This window comes from Eptatretus burgeri, chromosome 6, assembly GCF_056783735.1.
Source record: "Eptatretus burgeri isolate ZD-2024b chromosome 6, Ebu_testis_v1, whole genome shotgun sequence".
Taxonomy (NCBI): Eukaryota; Metazoa; Chordata; class Myxini; order Myxiniformes; family Myxinidae; genus Eptatretus; species Eptatretus burgeri.
The window spans coordinates 59,697,384-59,716,686 of record NC_140966.1 but is presented as its reverse complement, the minus strand read 5'-3'; the positions used below and the strand labels follow the sequence as shown (position 1 = coordinate 59,716,686).

General features: G+C 49.3%; 1 protein-coding gene across 1 annotated transcript in view; it reads right to left on the bottom strand.

The window, feature by feature from the left end:
- Positions 1-19,303, bottom strand: part of LOC147024889 (hepatic and glial cell adhesion molecule-like) — a 61,757-nt gene that overhangs the window by 2,528 nt on the left and 39,926 nt on the right. The window contains exons 4-5 of the mRNA XM_085887053.1: positions 13,330-13,423; positions 125-242 (exon numbers count right to left, since the gene is read on the bottom strand). Coding sequence (XP_085743179.1) covers positions 125-242; positions 13,330-13,423 — 212 coding nt within the window. The remainder of the gene's footprint in view (positions 1-124; positions 243-13,329; positions 13,424-19,303) is intronic.

Genomic DNA, 19,303 nt, shown 5'->3' with positions numbered 1-19,303 from the left:
GGCATGATGGGCCAAATTGGCCCATCCTGTGTCCATGTATCATTTTATCATCTCGTATAAAAGCGATATGCTTGAGGTAGATAAAAATAAATTGCATAAGAAATGACATCACCATCAGGCGTACCTTGAGGTGCTGCACAGGGCCGAGAAAGAGTGCCTTTTTCTCTGTCCCCGAGAGGACAGGGTGTTGTCTTTCCGACAGTTCATCCAAAGGGGCTATCAGGGTGCCAAGCATGTCTATGCTAAAGGAACAGAAACAAAACGATTATAATCATCATGACCACAACGAGAGACACTCAGCAGGCATGTCTGTCATTTCCTAAGCAGTTTCCTGCCCCTGCCACAATTTTTTCAACCTGCATGTGACCTTCCAGATATGCCACTGGAACAGAAATTGTGTTGTTGGCTCTCGATCTTTTGAAGGAGAAATAATAGAACCTTTTGCCTGCCCCTTGTGATATGAACTTGATTCATTTAACAATAGACCTGGTGGTGGCTTAACGGTTAAAGTGGCTGGCTTAAGATCCTTTGGGTCTTGAGTTCAAGCCCCTGTTGGGCTGTTGAAGTTACACCAGGTAGGGTTGACTCAACCTGTCATCCTTCCGAGATTGGCAAAATGAGTACCAGCTTACTGGTAACAGAGGGCACTGCATCAAGCAGCACAGAAAATGATGCAACCAAGCAGCTACAGGTAACATACGAATAAATAAGTTTAACAATGCAGTTCTTTTCTTCATTCTTTTTAAGAGTTTCAATGTGATGTCACATGCTCAAACCCTTGTCAGTTCATGTGGAAAACTGGAAAATGATCTCAAGCTTCTTGGGCGTTTCATTAATACCAAACAATCTCAGGATATAAAGCCTGGTGTTGGCTTAGTGGTTAGGGTGGTGGCTTGGGATCCCAGTGTCCTGAGTTCAAGCCCCGTTGGCTGCTGAATTAACACCAGGGGGTTGACTCAGCCTGTCATCCTTCCGAGGTCGGCGAAATGAGTGCCAGTGTACTGGTCCCGGTGTATGCCCCGGTTAGAATAGGTGTACCATATCCCTGTGTGTCGTAAGAGGTGACCAGGGTTGGCGTCAGGAAGGGCATCCGGCCATAAAACATTGCCTCAAGAAAAAGCCCAACCCCTGCACAGCAGGGAAAAATGGCTGTAAAAAAACGGTCATTTTATTTTTTTTAATCTCTGGATATAATGTGTGAAAGGCTTCTCTACAGGTTATAATTATGGCTGACTTGACACCTGCCAATTCATTGAGTGGATTACTTGTCTGTAAAGAACATAATGAACATCCTTCCTTGATGTCATCATCATAACTCTACTTCCTGGAGGTGAGCTCAAATGTAATTTATTATCCTTCTTCTGTTGGCAGATTTCTCTTTCATATCCTGGAGTTGATTTGTAAGGCCATACATTTTCCACAGTCGCCTTTGAGCTGTCGAGCCTGGGTTTGAATCCTGCCCCAGCTATAAACTGTTATCCTGGTGTTTCACAGGCAGGGTAAGGTATCAAGGGGTGTGCCGTCTGTCGTTAGGACGTTAAACCAGATAACCCTTCTGCCAGCACTGGTTGTTGGTGGATAATTAGGATCCCATGACCTCTTTTGTTAAGCTGACAGGTTATCCTCCTGGAATAAATTCTAAATTCCTGCTCGAGCCTACAAAGGAGACATTGCATCAGTGATTCAGCCATGCTCCAAGCAGCAGCCAGGTGCTACAGACCACTGGGTGAATGATGACTATGAGCAGTAATTAAAAAATAAATAGCCCAACGAGAGTGGTCTGTAAAAGTGGCATTTGTCATCAAAATTCTTATCAAGTATACATCTTAACAAAAGTCGACAGTTGCACTTAGAAAGCAATTTAATGTGAATAATGTGAACAAGTGAGCACAATATACGCCCAAAAAAGTCTCTGTGACATGTGCACGCTCACAATTATATATTCAAACACGTCAATTTATGAAGAACAAGAAGGTATATACAGAATTGTGCTACTACATGGAAAACAGCATCCTGGTTGCCATGGCAACCACTTTAGATGACGAACGTATGTCGCGACACACCGTCTCCACAGTCTGTACCTATGTACCAAATATGAAACGTGAAAGTTGAAAACTTTGGGAGTTAGAGTGCGGACAGGAACGGACGGACGACCGGTATCACATAATACGCCCCGATTATATATATCGGGCATATAAAAATTGTTAAAATCGTCTGCATGTCAGTCATTGTAACTACCTCCTGAGTTAACACTCGACTATCGTCAAACAGATGTCCTATCTGGTGGCTTATTATACCAAGTGTCCAATTTGTTTGGGCCAATGATGTAAATGAAACACAAATATACTGGTTGGTTTACGTGCCCATCCCAGCCAGTTTTAAAAAGACAAGTCTGTCTGTTGCAACGTTGTTTGCAAAGTTATGTTTTCTCTGTACGTGTATGCCATCGGTGACGTATTACAATTGGCAAATTGCAGCGTTTTTTGGAAGCATTTGTTAGTTCACCACTGACAGAGTACCCACCCCCTGGGTGGGTGGAGATTGCACATCACTTGCTGAAAAAAGTGTAGTCTGTGATTTGCAAGAAGGATAAAGATGTTTGCGTGTTGTGCGCTTTAAAGGTCTAAAGGGTACATTCCAATAGTAGTTATTGTCGAAAGGATCTAATCTCTCAAGCATCTAAAAAATTTCTAAAAAGGTCCAAGTGGTCTTGAGCTGGAAATGGTCAAGATTACAAGCTGTCTCATCTTAGGGGTCTTCTGGGTCCTCAGGGTCTTTTGGCACTGTCCTCTGGATCCATTGGGTCTTTGGGGTCCTTGGGATCTTTTGGGTCATCAGGGTCATATGGGTCTTCTGGGTCCTTTGGGTTAAGTATTTCAGGTTATAATTGTAGGTGGCGTCAGGTCAACTGTCCAACCAATGGGTGAAGAGTGGACATACATACATACATACATACATACATACATACATACATACATATATTTGCTCCATTATATTGTTGTGGTTAACCAAATTAAGCAAACAACGAAACTGGAGAAGGAAGGACAGGAGAGGAAACAAGGAAGAGTAATGAGACAGCAGCAAATGAAACACAAAAGGGAGATTAACCAAATGAAGCAAACAACGAAACTGGAGAAGGAAGGACAGGAGAGGAAACAAGGAAGAGTAATGAGACAACAGCAAATGAAACACAAAAAGGAGATTAACCAAATGAAGAAAACCATGAAACTGGAGAAGGAAGGACAGGAGAGGAAACGAGGAAGAGTAATGAGACAGCAGCAAATGAAACACAAAAAGGAGATTAACCAAATGAAGCAAACAACGAAACTGGAGAAGGAAGGACAGGAGAGGAAACAAGGAAGAGTAATGAGACAACAGCAAATGAAACACAAAAGGGAGATTAACCAAATGAAGCAAACAACGAAACTGGAGAAGGAAGGACAGGAGAGGAAACAAGGAAGAGTAATGAGACAACAGCAAATGAAACACAAAAAGGAGATTAACCAAATGAAGAAAACCATGAAACTGGAGAAGGAAGGACAGGAGAGGAAACGAGGAAGAGTAGTGAGAGAACAGCGAATGAAACACAGGAAGGAAATGAGCCAATTGAAAGAAACGATGAGATTTGAAAACAAAGAGCAGGAGGAACAGTGGGAGAGAAAACAACAACTCTATGAGTGTGAAATTGAACAACTCAAACGGAGGGAGTTGAGTTGAGTTGGAAGCGGAGGAAGAGTTGGAAGTTGAGAAGCAGTTCAGAGTTCGCAGAAGGAGTTCAGAGTGCAGTTGGGAGTTCGCAGTTGGGAGTTCGCGGAGTCGGAGTGAAGAGGACGGAGCTGTGGAGAGGCGGCGGCGGCGAACGCGGACAAGGGGGTACTCGCGTCGGATTCGGGGAACTGTGGAGGGAAAGGCCGGCGGCACGACCGAGGTCGTGGTGGAGACGCTCGTCGCGGGACCCGAGATTTTGTGAAATCCTCCTTTCCCCGAGCATCAGCAACCCCCTCCTGTTTCCCCCCGCGCTGAGATAGTGCGACAAAAGGGGGCCCCCTTCCCACCCCCTACCAGACACTGTCCGCGAGGCCCGCGGAGTTGAGGCACCACCGCCACTTCGCGTCTCATCATCAGACGGGTAGGCCCGACACGGTCTCGGCCCCAGGCCCGCCTACCCCCCCTCATCCTGGAGGGTGGTTCTCTTTTCTTTTGCTTTGGGAATATGTGTTGTCGGCGCCGTCTGTGAAGTAAAATTGTAAAGTGTTGCCGAGTGCCCGGTAGTCGGATAGATCTGCATTGTTGCATTTGCTTTTTGTCTTCTTCTTTTACATGTGCTTTTGGTGGAATTGTATATGTGTGCTTTCCGTTCATGGCGAAATAAATGTGCTTATTGTTGAACTGTTTTCCCGCTTCGCTTCGTCATTTCTTTCATTGAATCCCCATCTTGCTTCACGTAAAGGGTTGGTCGTGGGCTAAGACGCCCGATAATTAATCGAACCGTCGAGGCCGACGAATAACACCGCTCGGTTATCCCGATAGTACGGAACGGGTCGCTTAAGTGGCCCGTGTCCGAAGTCGACCTGCGGCGAGGTGCGATCGCCCGGTCTACCCTCCGTGTGGGTACTTAGGTAGGTCGAATTTGGCGAGCAACCCTATCCCACGCGGGGGCCGATTGGCTCGATCGCGGTGAGACCGAAAGGTCCACCCATGACTGGTTCCTGGTGTTAGTCCGAGAGGGTCACGACTGGATTGTCCGTCCGGTGGGCGACGTGCCGCGATTCGAGTTACGTGGCCGTCCGCACGCCGGCGGGCGCGAATCCGCGACACTGGTGTCAGGAGTGGGATACAAACCCATCACCCTCCTCGCGGCACTGGTATCGGAGAACGGGACAACGGGCTCTCCTGTCTCCGGCTAAATTCACGGGAATCGGTCCAGGGGTGAGAGAAGCGACCCCCGATTCCCTCCAAATTACGAGCGATTCAAATTAACCCTTTAAGAGAAGCAAGATGGCGTCTCAAGGCGAGCGGGAGCCGGGGGTATTAGAAATGGATGTAGAATGTGTAGGATCCATGGCTCAGGATGAAATCCCCGTGCAGGAAATGTTGGTTGTACAGGAAAACGAACTCGCCCAACTGAACCCAGAGCCCGAAATGGGTGCGGCAGCGGCCGCGGTGTATGACACCTCCCCTCCCCCTCTCCACCAAAACCCTTCCCCAACCCCTGCCGAAACGGCTCACCCAAGCGCACCCGACATGGCCCAGCTATTCGCCATGCTGGCGGAAATGACAGCGAAGATAAATGCGAACATGAACGAAAAGATGGATGCGAATACACAGCAAATAAACGGAATGGAAGCAAACATGGAGGAAATGAAAAAGCTGCGGGGTGAGACGCAGAACATGGGCCGATGCCTGCAGGCGGGCATGAAGGCCGTGACCGGGGAGATAAGAATGGCGACTCCACGTGTGGGAGCAAACGAGCTGGAAGGGGGTGCAACGGCTGACAGGCCCGTGGTGGAGGCGGGTGAAAAAATAATTCGGGGGGCGTGTTGGGCGAGGGTCGTGACGATGACCGAAAGGGAAAAATTAAATGGGGAGACCAAAACGTGTGAGACGAGACACGAGGTGACGACAACGGAAATAATAGTTGAGACAAGGGAGGTAAAGGGTGAAGAGTTGGCAGAGACACGGGAGACAGAAAAAATAGAGGGAAGACTACATGATGAAGACGGGGTAAGTGACGCACACACACACACGGAGGTAGTGGAGGATAATGGGGGTGAGCTCGCGGAGCGTGTAGGGACCCGGTGCGAGCAGCTGGATGGCCTCCTCCAGGAACGAGGGGAGGGAGTATGCCCCCTTGAGGCGAGTCACGACCAGGTGAGTTCGGTCGTGCTTTGCGAGGTTGAGGGGACGAGTGCTGTGGACAGGTGCACGGAGAGTTTGGGGGGTATAGAGGCCCCGGAGACCCTTGTGGGGACACGAATCCCCAGTGTGGTTGTCCCTGTGTGTGTGGTGCAAGGTGTGAGTGCGTCCCCGTGTGTGGAAGCGACCCCGTGTGTGAGTGGTGTGGTAGCGATGGTGCCAGAGTACGTGCTTCCCAGTACGCCGTGTGTGGATGAGGCACCGTGTGTGGAAGAGGCCGTGTGTGTGGATGAAACGGCCAGTGTGGATGAGGCACCGCGGTTGAGTGCCCCGCGTGTGTGAGTGAGGGACGGTGTGTGGGTGAGGCACCGAGTGTGAGTGAGGCCGTGTGTGTGGATGAAACGGCCAGTGTGGATGAGGCACCGCGGGTGAGTGCCCCCGCGTGTGTGAGTGAGGCACGGTGTGTGGATGAGGCACCGCGGGTGAGTGCCCCAGCATGCGTGAGTGAACGGCCGAGTGCAAGGGAGACCGTGTGTGTGAGAGAGCGGTATGTGAGGGAGATGTCGGTTGGCATGCGGGAGCACGCAGCCGCGTCTCCCGGTGTGAATGTAATGGAATGGAGTGTGAGCGTCGTAACACGCGGGAGTGCGTGTGTTGAATGGCGACGACGGCGACATGTAAGGAAAGAAAGCCGAGTAGCGGCTGTAGTTGTTTCGAGGACCGTGCCGGGTTCACCCAGCAGTGAGCACGCGGTCCGTGCTGTGCAACGCACGAGGTCGCCACGTGCTCGCTTGCGAGAGTGAAGTCCCGGTCCGGAAACGCACGCGGTGGATTTGCCGATCCCGCGGACGGACAAAGTTTAGGCAGGATAACGGATTTGGACCGGACGGGTTCTCCACGCGATCGTGTGTGTTAAGCTCCAACGGGCAAAGCACATGTGTTCGCGTGGGGAACCCCTCGAGACGTGGGGCTTGTGTTTTTTTTTATGCGCACGGTGACGCCATGGCTGCACGTGGGGTTGGAATCCGGCAGGAGGGGTATCCCTGCCGGATAGTACCGTCCAAGGAGGGACGAGGAACACGTGCAGCTGCATGACGTCACGGGCAGGTGCAAAGTCCGCAAGTTGCCGCGCTGGTGCTGCGCATGAAAAAAAAAACAAAAAAAAAACAGCAAGCCTCACTTTCGGGTGCACAGGATTCCTGGGCAAGGGGTGGAAGACCCCCTTGACACCAGGGCACAGGATGGAAACTAGTTAGGGGGAAGGGTTAGCTTAGTTAGACCGACTCCATGGGGCAGGGGTAAGTCCTCATGGAGTCCGTGGAATGGATGAGTTAGAGGGATTTAGTGAGCTTTAGGTTGGGTAAATAATGTTCGGGACATTTGAGGACAGTGACAGACTTGTGAATGTGTAGAGGGGGACGAAGCTTAGCTACGTAGTGTTAAAAGGAACGTGCTGTAGTTTAAGGGACGACGTGGGAGCACGAGTTAGTTAGGGGATGCAGATAGAAGGATGGCAGAGTTCAGCGGTGAGTGTGTTGAAGAGTTGGTGAGTGAAGTGGAAGCATGTGCTTGGTGAGTGAGTGAGGCCAGCGGGTCTGTGTGAGTGGAGCGAATGGGGAATGCATGGTGCGATGAGTGATTGGGGGGAGGAGTGACTCCCGCCCAAGGCACCCCCGGGGTCAGTGTAGAGTGAGTTAGCTGGGTTAGTCAAATTAACAAAAATGGAGGTCGTTTTGATGTTGGTGGGAATGTAGGCTCGAAACCCATTTGGAGGGGTGCAGGAGCCCTGTTGACGGGCTTGGGAGCGAGGCTGCGAAAGGTGAGTATCGCTGAGTGGGTACCCCGGGCACCAGGCTAGTCGGCCGTGGTAGGCCAAGGGCCCATGGGGGGCCGGGATAGCGTAGTGGGCACGGGTGCGCCTGCTTGGTGCGGGGGCCCGGGGCGCCATTAGCCGCGTGGGCAGTGTTGTGGGCAAGGGTGACCCTCGGAAAGGGGCCTGGGAAGCCAGCCTGCCACGTGTGCGTTTCAGGGGAGGTGCCATGGGAGGCACTCCCCGGTGTTAGGGAGCTGGTAGGCTCGGAAGCAGTGTAGTGCCCGGGGGTGCCATAGCGGGAGATTCGGCAGAGGGTCGTGCCTGCCAAAGGGAGCCACGTGTCCCAGCCATGAGACCGTGTGAGAGCACGGAGAGAAAATTGGGGGGCGAGGCCCGAAATTGTGAGGACACCAACACAGGCGACGGGAATCTGGGTTGTTAGAACCAATAGTTTAAGCATGAGGCGCTTGTTGAAAGCCCCGGGGTAGTTTAACAGTTAAATGGATAGGGTAGATTAGGAAGTGTACCCCTCCGCTCTCGTTGTGGGCCGCTGGACCCACTTTGTGTTATCGATCGCTGAACTCTGGGGAGGCCATCCTGAGGCTTCGTTGGGCCTCGACACAGGACGTTAGCTCTCCCTTATTCCCCTCCGGGAAGGGAACGTAGGGGTGGGGAGTAGGCTAGGTGACAGGATAGGTTAGCCGAACAAGGACGGTAAAGGGGGTTAGGGCCGATTTATAGTGGGGAAGTAAAAAAATAATAATAATAATAATAAATAATAAAAAAAATAAGTTGGGGCTAAATTGGGGTTTGACAAATTAAGGGAGTGGGTATGTACAGTGACAGGCAAAGGCGATAGGTGGGAGGGAGACAGGTAGGTAGGTCCGAGCCCGCCTTCCAAGTGGCCAGCACCACCGCACTCCCTCCACCAACCTCCACTGAACGGTGAAGGCTGGCCAGCTTCATCTGCTGGCTGCGTAGCTGCAAGGCAGAGGCCGGCCAACTTCATCGGCAGCTGTTGTTGTGCTTCAAGGCCTGTGCCGGCCCACTTCATCGGCAGCTGTTGTGTTGCTGCAAGGCCTGTGCCGGCTGGATCGTCTGCAGCTGCTGTGCTTCAAGGCCTGTGATGGCCAGTTCATCTGCCGACTGTGTTTGCCTGCAGCGGCCTTCTTCTGCGGGCTGTGTTTGCCTGCTGCCTTTGCCGTGCCATGCCCACTGCCCAGGTTCACCAGCCCCGTTCAATTTTTGCTTTGCCCCCCCCCCCTGTTCATTTCCATGTGCGCCAGGATCCGCAAGGCAACAGTTTGCAAGCTGCGAGAACTGCCCCGTTGGCAGCTACAACACGGGCCTGCAGTGGCGGCCCGTGCACCGTGTTTGTGTTCATCCATCCATTCGTTGTGTTCATTGCGTGTGCCACTTGAGCTGGCACGGAGACTGCGTTGTGCAGCCCATGCACCGTTGTGGTTCACTGCGTTCAGTTCAAACCATTCATCCATCCATTCGTGTGTTCATTGCGTGTGCCACTTGAGCTGGCACGGAGACTACGTTTGTGCGGCCCATGCACCGTTGTTTTTCACTGCGTTCAGTTCAAAAGGGAAGGCCTTGGACTGCGTGTGAGCAGCCGGCCACGTTCCCTGTCACCTGCATTGTTTGAGCCAGAGACTGCATGCGAGCAGCCTGGCTCCCTGCTAACTGCTTTCTTTTTGCAGAGTTCAGTGATCCTGGGCCATGGTTTAGTGTAAAATTTGTAAGTTAAGGTAAGATGTACTGTAAATATGAGTGCGCCCCCGGCATGTTTGTCATAGCGCCGGCAATTTTATTTAAGTCGTCCGTGTGAGTGAGTTTGTTTAGGTAGTTACTCAGCCCTTAGGTTATTTATTTTGGGGACACGAATACCATGAATGTCGCACTCAGGGATCCGTAGGTAAAATGTACTAGGGGAAAACTACACATGATGGCACACGAAAATTTGACGACTCGGGACGAGTCTGTAAAAAGGGGAGGGGGTAGTGTTGTGGTTAACCAAATTAAGCAAACAACGAAACTGGAGAAGGAAGGACAGGAGAGGAAACAAGGAAGAGTAATGAGACAGCAGCAAATGAAACACAAAAGGGAGATTAACCAAATGAAGCAGACAACGAAACTGGAGAAGGAAGGACAGGAGAGGAAACAAGGAAGAGTAATGAGACAACAGCAAATGAAACACAAAAAGGAGATTAACCAAATGAAGAAAACCATGAAACTGGAGAAGGAAGGACAGGAGAGGAAACGAGGAAGAGTAATGAGACAGCAGCAAATGAAACACAAAAAGGAGATTAACCAAATGAAGCAAACCATGAAACTGGAGAAGGAAGGACAGGAGAGGAAACGAGGAAGAGTGGTGAGAGAACAGCGAATGAAACACAGGAAGGAAATGAGCCAATTGAAAGAAACGATGAGATTTGAAAACAAAGAGCAGGAGGAACAGTGGGAGAGAAAACAACAACTCTATGAGTGTGAAATTGAACAACTAAAACGGAGGGAGTTGAGTTGAGTTGGAAGCGGAGGAAGAGTTGGAAGTTGAGAAGCAGTTCAGAGTTCGCAGAAGGAGTTCAGAGTGCAGTTGGGAGTTCGCAGTTGGGAGTTCGCGGAGTCGGAGTGAAGAGGACGGAGCTGTGGAGAGGCGGCGGCGGCAAAGGCGGACGAGGGGGTGCTCGCGTCGGATTCGGGGAACTGCGGAGGGAAAGGCCGGCGGCGCGACCGAGGTCGTGGTGGAGACGCTCGTCGCGGGACCCGAGATTTTGTGAAATCCTCCTTTCCCCGAGCATCAGCAACCCCCTCCTGTTTCCCCCCGCGCTGAGATAGTGCGACAAAAGGGGGCCCCCTTCCCACCCCCTACCAGACACTGTCCGCGAGGCCCGCGGAGTTGAGGCACCACCGCCACTTCGCGTCTCATCATCAGACGGGTAGGCCCGACATGGTCTCGGCCCCAGGCCCGCCTACCCCCCCTCATCCTGGAGGGTGGTTCTCTTTTCTTTTGCTTTGGGAATATGTGTTGTCGGCGCCGTCTGTGAAGTAAAATTGTATAAGTGTTGCCGAGTGCCCGGTAGTCGGATAGATCTGCATTGTTGCATTTGCTTTTTGTCTTCTTCTTTTACATGTGCTTTTGGTGGAATTGTATACGTGTGCTTTCCGTTCATCGCGAAATAAATGTGCTTATTGTTGAACTGTTTTCCCGCTTCGCTTCGTCATTTCTTTCATTGAATCCCCATCTTGCTTCACGTAAAGGGTTGGTCGTGGGCTAAGACGCCCGATAATTAATCGAACCGTCGAGGCCGACGAATAACACCGCTCGGTTATCCCGATAGTACGGAACGGGTCGCTTAAGTGGCCCGTGTCCGAAGTCGACCTGCGGCGAGGTGCGATCGCCCGGTCTACCCTCCGTGTGGGTACTTAGGTAGGTCGAATTTGGCGAGCAACCCTATCCCACGCGGGGGCCGATTGGCTCGATCGCGGTGAGACCGAAAGGTCCACCCGTGACTGGTTCCCGGCGTTAGTCCGAGAGGGTCACGACTGGATTGTCCGTCCGGTGGGCGACGTGCCGCGATTCGAGTTACGTGGCCGTCCGCACGCCGGCGGGCGCGAATCTGCGACAATATATAGATTACCCAGTTGTCGAAGGTATTTGTCATATTTCTGGCCATGCTCATTAATGCCGCCGTGCCCTAATTACATATTTTCACATCTCTCACAATTGTGGAAGTGCTGCAATAGAGCAGAGCGTTTAATGCATGCATACTGAATTTACGTCCATGAACAGCAGTTTGTGACCGGTACTGGAAGGACTTTGTCACCGACAAGTGAAATTACCTTGCCTCAGAATGGTAAATCCTCCTGCATTAGACCATGCAACATCCTGTTCAGTGCTTAAAGCAGATGACGATGCACCATAAGTGCTTCATCCTACACGGTGAGAGTTGCTTGGTGGATGAGTCTGGCAAGCTCAAGCGCAGCGAGCTGTTGGGCTAAACCCTCAATTTATTATCCAAATTGCTCATTCCCTTATCTGAGCGGTGTATTGGCAACAGAGCGCAGCCTCGATTTATTACACAAATTGCTCATCCCTTAATTTGGGTGGTATATTGGCAGCAGACCGCTGCTACGATCGCTCCCAAAATTTGAAATAACCCGAGTTACGTGCATGAAAGAAAAACATGGATATAATGCATCGTGGTTATACAATTCGGATAGATTGCAATCGCATCGGCCTATCGGCTGACAACTGAAGCTTGATGCGAATACACCTGAAACCTGAGACCCTTCACATAATACTTCACAAGTGCCGTGACACTTATTGGCTCCAATCTACAGATATATGATCCTTTTAACAGTCGCTTTGGTTGTTTTACACTGAACGGAAAAGTTATAGGGCATGGCGATTGTGACTATGCGACTTCTGGAGACATCTTTAGGCTTGTGATAGCAAGGAAATGGTGGCCACGCAGATGGCTTCATTATGTTTTTAAATTGTATTGATGACTTCTGTTCGACAACAGGTGGAAAATATAAAATGGCATATTATTTGATATTGATCCATGCATCTGTAACTAAATCGGAAAAAAAAAATCATTGGAGTTGAGCAGTGAGCCAGGATTTTGGGATTTTAAAAGAGGAGGGTTACCGACAGACCATGTATGCCCAGCAGAAACCTGAGGGACAGAGCCAAGAGAGGGCAGAGGGTGCAACACCAAAATGGAGGTGGTAGAATACAGAAGCCACCAAACCTGCCTGCGATGGGAAAGGCTTATTATGGAGGAGCTTGTACATACGTAAAATGCACAACAAACATATTGATAGATGTGAGTGTACTTTTACATTCATTACAAGCACAGTCGTAAACTAGAAGGTCACATCAGTCGAGCGCATACCTCCGTCACGTAACGCCTGATCCAGTAGAACACATCGGGACAATTACATTTTTGAAATATCATGTACACAGTTCGATGTCGTTTTTGGCCCTTTCTCTCAATGGTGAAGAATCACTTTTAAAATTAAATAATTCTCATCTCCAGATCCGGATTCGGATCTTCATCGAAATCAAATCAATTCTTCCTTGTCACACACCCAACCTGTCCAAGTCTCGTCCGAATCCGTCCACAACTATTTGAGATATCGTGCTGTATATCGTTTTTGGCCCGATCTCTCAATGGTGAAGAATCACTTTAAAAATTCTAGTAGTCGATCCGGATCTTCACCAAAATCTAATCAGTTCGTTCTTGTCACACGCCGAACCTGTCCACAAAATTTCATCCGGATCCGTCCACAAGATATCCTGTATACAGACAAACAGATAGATAGAAAGGGGTGAAAACATAACCTCCTTCACCTTCAGTGGCGGAGATAACAGTGGACACACACCTGGTATAATACAAGATTTGAACCTGGGTTATGAATGTCCTCAGTACAGGTGGGAAGGTTAAAACAACCCAAAGAACATTTAAAGCTGCAATATGTGTGGGAAAGAAGAAGCAACTTCAGCCAACAAAACCCAAAACAAAACAGAGTGAGCACACCCAGGCTCGGTCTTTCTTTTTTTTGTCTGGTCCAAAGATTGATTATTTTGAGTGGAATCTGCATGTTGTGTTAAAATCAGGATTTTATGATGTCAAAGTCCAACATACCTCGTATGTGGCTTGCAGCAGAGGCAAACGCATGTAATAACTGTGACGATGAGTAATACAGCACCTCCCAGCACCAGGTAGACAGCCAGACGACCTGAAATATAATAAAGCAGTTTTATTACCATCAAACAAACAGCAGCCAGCTTGATAGATTCCAATATTTCCCACATCTATGCCCATTCTGTGATCACGGTTTTGTTTATACCACCTTGCAATTGGCAGTTGCACGATCGCTCATGTGTTGGTCACGAGATGCAAAAGTTGGAATTGTTTGTGATCAGCCAGCAGGTATAAGTTGATGCATTATCCATCTTCAACCATTTGTTGCAGTAGTTTCACGATAGGCTTTAAAGTTTATGAGCAAACATCAGAATAACAAGTAACAAGTAGTGGTACATTCAAAGTTCACCCCCCCCCCAAAGCCAAATAAATAAATAAATCCTCCCACACGCGACACCTTGCAGCACATGGAGTCGGAATTGGGAGGGAGCGGTGTACAATAATTGATTGATGAATTGCATAATTAAAATAAATAAATAGTAATTGTAAAAAATTTCTTAATCAATTGGCTGATAGGTATGCCATCAGCCAATCGATTCCACTTTGGTGAACAAACCAATGAGGTAAACCACCACTCTTTCATTCAAATCTGTAACTTAAAAAAAAAATTAAGTAATTAATCGAAAAATTAAATAATTAACTGATAAATCAATAAATCCAAAATACCCTTTATAGCCAAATCACTTGTTCACTGTCATGTGCAAATATCAGCTTCCTCGCTGAAAAGGTGCTTGAGATATTGCCAGGATGAGAAATAAAATAAATAAGTAATTAATAAATCGATAATAATGAAGTAATCAATCAATTCATTGATTGATCAAAAAATAAAAAATACTGTTTTTGCCAAAGCACATCTTCACTTTTTGTCCCTAAATTTCAGCTTCCTTGCTTCAAGGATGGTTGAGATATCGCCCAGACAAACAAACAAGAAAACAAACAACAAACAAACAAGAAAACAAACAAACAAGAAAACAAACAAACAAACAAACAAGAAAACAAACAAACAAGAAAACAAACAAACAAGAAAACAAACAAACAAGAAAACAAACAAACAAGAAAACAAACAAACAAGAACACAAACAAACAAGAACACAAACAAACAAGAAAACAAACAAACAAGAACACAAACAAACAAGAAAACAAACAAACAAGAACACAAACAAACAAGAACACAAACAAACAAGAAAACAAACAAACAAGAAAACAAACAAACAAGAAAACAAACAAACAAGAAAACAAACAAACAAGAAAACAAACAAACAAGAAAACAAACAAACAAGAACACAAACAAACAAGAAAACAAACAAACAAACAAGAACACAAACAAACAAGAAAACAAACAAAAGGAGTGAAAACTGAGTACTCCCTTCCTTCGTCGCCAGTGATGGCGTCATGCATGGCCTGGATATGGAATTGGGAAGGAGTGGTGTGCAACAGTTCAAGTTATCCGCCGATAAAAACGTCCATTAGTGCTGACGTTTCGGGGACTTGCCCTTCCTCGGAGTGCCAGGGCACAAAGGGTGAGACAGAATGTGAAAAGGAAGGAAAATGATGACATTCACATTCTGTCTTCCATCCTTTTCACACTTTGTCTCACTCCGAAGAAAAACTTCCCATCAACATTCCATCTCGTTTCGAAGAACGGCAAGTCCCCAAACTACTTGTTTTATCCTTTTGTTTTTATCCTTTTGTTTTTATCCTCTTGCGCCGCCAGCACAGATCACAATAGTTCTGTGCTGCAGCAACTACCCATGGAGCAAGTTATATTTGTGCGAACTAACTTCAATGGATGCACACAATTGTACAAAACAGACATTCCATTTGCATCCACCACCGCAAGCAAGCTGGAACAGTGTCTCCAACCATGAAACAAAAACTCATGTTAAAAGGGGGATTGTATTAAATAATGTCTGTGCCAAAACTACATTCCACTATGAATGCCGTCTTAGTCTGTTTTGCCCTCGTCCCTGCTGTTGATGTTTTCCCCCATCCCTTTCTGCTGATCCTTTTGTTCTATTGCGTCCTGATGCGTTCTGTGTTTAAAGCTCTTCCATGAGCCTTGACTTTATATACAAAAAAGAAAAGCAGCCAGGATGGTCGCCTTTGCTGTTGTGGGGCGCCATGAAAGGTGGTGACACCGCCAGATGGTCCTGTGAGAGGATGCCTTGTGCACTCATGGGACAAATGTCCCAATCTAACTTTGGTGAACAAACCAATGAGGTAAAGCATAATTCACATACTCTACCTGCATGTAATCCCTCCCACGCTCCACCCCCATCCTGCTGTCGCTCCCCTGGAGGTAGCAGGCATACCTGGCCACTGGTCTCACTACCCCTCCTCTCTGACCATTCCAAGCCACTGGCAACCCTCATCCTTCTTCTCTGGCCCCTGATACTGCCAGCATTCTTTCTCCTACATCCCATCACTATCCTTAATCTTCTTAATCATCTGAATCATTCCTGAGTCACCGCTTTCTGCCTAGCTATGTCCCTACCTACCTACCTACCTATTTTCTTGTCCACACTAACAATGACACAAACTCCAATAATTATTCTCACTTTAATTCTGACTCTGCTTACTACTCCTCCAACTCTTCTGACACCTCTACTCCTGCTGAAACTACTGCAACTGACTACCACTCGTGACACTTCTGACTCTAGTGCTTGCTCTGCTTCTAGTGTAACTCGAGCTGAGAACGCCTTTGGCACTATTGCTAACATCCTTGGGTCTGCATCCCCAGGGTCCACCTATACCTCAACTACACTAAGCTACACCACAGTTGGCTGTACCGTACCAGGCCATACAATTCCTGGGTGTACCATACCAGGTCGGACCATACTTGCTCCATTATCGGCTGCCCCACCAAAGGCTGCACCAAAGCTCCCACTGTCGAGCCCTTCACTACTGTTGACCCTGACTATCAGAAAAATCTGACCAAAACTCTACCATCAACTCTGATTCTACTGTCAACTCCGATATCAACCTCACTGTTGCTACCATTTACCTGGCCTTGCCTCCGACTGTTATTCTCTCCTCTGTCTCTGAGCCTAATGTAATGCCTTTCATCACTGCTCCTTGCATGATAACACAATTATATCAGCAAAATAATAAGAGGACAGTTCTATTTAAAAGTTACTCTACATGCAGATGGTATGGGCATAAACCATGAAGGAGCCCAAAAAGGATAACACAGAACCCATACTTACTAAACAATTCATTCCACAACCATGAGCATGCACAACAGAGCAAATTGGTTGGGAAAACAAATAAAGTAACCTTTAAGCCAGTGATTAACTTGACGGGGATACAAAGAGAGAAAGGAGATGGCAACGTGTCTGATAGTTTGCACAACATGGGTTGGTGGGAGACAGAACATGGCAACTTGCTGTCAATGGTGCCCCACACAATATTCCAGGCACAAAGGGGGATAAGGGCAGGTATGATTGTACATTGCTGGTCCAGCTCCCAGTGTGACTGGCAACTACGGCTTGGCTGAACACGTGGGGCTTACAAACTGAACACTACTCTCTCTGTGCCATCTACCAAACTAAACTGGGCCACGATTTGCCCAACACATTGCCTGCCAATTTAACTGGCCAGCAAGTTGCTCATGCCCACACGGGATTCCAAAAGGAGTGGGGATGGGGGTGGCAAAAATGCAAACAGCGTGTTCTGTCATCGAGCCTGTACTGTACTGTACTGGGAGATACTTAGCAGGCAGACACGAAGCGGAGGAACAGTCGAGCCGGGCTGTGTGCACGAGTGCGAGCGCGGGCGTACTGTGCCCGCGGCTCTCCTTTATTCCGTACGCGGTACACTCACGAGCCGGCCGACTCCAGAATTACTACGACGCCTCAGACGGCGTGCACACCTCATATCCCTCGCCGAACCCCACGGCCACTCCTCCACCATCACGCCCATCATGCATCATCATCATGCCCCTCCCCGTGGGCATGGCTACACCACACTCCTCCCTCCTAAAAGTATGATTATTAAATGATCAGTATTATAAGAAGCATGCAGAACACGAAGGACTTCGTATAATAATCATGGAAATAAAATGAAAATAGCACACCACATCATATAATGTGTCGATGCGAGCGAGTGGAGCAGCAAAGGTCAGGTCTGACCGCGTTACCGATATGAAGCAGCAAAATGAGAAGCACAGCAGCATTATGCAGCAAAAACGCCCCCCAGGTGGCCCATGCTGACATGACTCTGGCCAAGGTCGTAACGACCTCTCGAGCTAACCTCCTCCGGCCCCATCAAACGCCTCCGGCCCACTCCCCCCAGGCAGACCCGACGTAGATAAACGTCCCGAGGCCGGCAGCCCGCTATCTGGAAGTCGTGGCGCCAGCCTTAGACCTTGGCCGGGGGCGCTGAATAGCGCCGCTGGCTGCATGCATTTAATGCGCCAAAACAACTCACGCACCACCATCAGTCGAGACGCCAACGCCCGTCCAAACGGCCTTGAGCGAACACAGCGAGTTGTGCTCGCAATCAGAGGTGGAGGTAACGCAGACCAGGGCACCAGTCTTGGTTCCGAGTCGATCTCCGAGACCCACACGGCCGCTAGACAGGAGCAACTCCACTTAAACCACACTGCAATCATAGGCTCGTTATAAATCATTACGAATAATACTCGAAGCATCGCAAATTCATTTTTCCGTACAGCGCGCTTTTTTGATAAAATCCCAGCATATGACAAAGCAATTACCTGCGGCCCGGGACAGTGGACGGCCAACTCAACCTTTTTATTCGCCACCACCGTCCCTGAAGCCCCTACATCACATTGATCATAATCCAATTCCCATTTAATGATCTCCGTCACATCCACTTTTACACGAGAACTGCTGGCATTTATTTCAACAACGTTAAACTGCATCAATAGAGCAAGGAAAAACACATATGCCATGAACAACAACCCACAACCCGCATCACGAGTCCGCTTCTTGGTTGTCGACTTGATGCTGCGACTCGCGACTCCCTTTAACGCCACGGGCCCACCGCCACCTGTTGAAGCTGCCTGAACCACACCGATGCGCATTGCCTCTCGAACCTTGCCACAGCGCGGGAACTCATCGCGAGCGAAGCGCGGGAACTCATCGCGAGAGCTGATACGGCTCTCGCCGCCCGCCAGAGCCTCGCCCTCGGTACTCGATGAAGGCCTCGAAGAGAGTACCGGCACATCTGGAGGTACGAACCGGAGACCCAGTCCGAGGTGCGCAAGCCAGTCTCGACCCAACAGGGGGGGCCCCTCCCCTCGTACAACGAACACCGAGAGCCGGGCGCGTCGATCTCGGTAGCGCACTGAGACGTCGGCCCTCGCAAGCGGTGCAATCGCTTCACCGGTGTACGTGTATAACGACAAGGCCGTCTTGACTAGGCGAATACCGCGAAGACCACGAGCCGCCCGCTCACCCATGACCGACACCGCAGCCCTGGTATCCACGCAAAACACAGTAGGTTGGCCATTCACTTCGACTTCAACCGTGAAAGGCGTCGTCATCTCCGAACCAACGGAAAACAGACTCAACCGTGGTTGCATCTCCCGCTCTGGTTCGCCGGCATTGTCAGGCCCCGGTTGCAGGCCGATCTCCAGGTCACTGGGGTCCTCTCGCACCTCGTCATCCAAGACCCCAACGGAGGCCCCCGCCATCCGACACACATGCTTCAAATGTCCCACCTTGTGACAATGCAAACACACGGTGTTCTTATACGGGCACATTTGTCGCAGGTGCGGACCCCCACACCCCCAGCAGCCGCGGAAAGTCCCTTCGCTCCAGGCGCGACCGTGCTGCGGTGCCCCTTCGCTCCCGGTGCGATCGTGCTGCGGTGCCCCTCGTCCCGCACCGCCAGGCGCGCGTGCGACCTGCGGCACTTGAGCCACCGCTCGGACTCCGGGCTGCGTGAC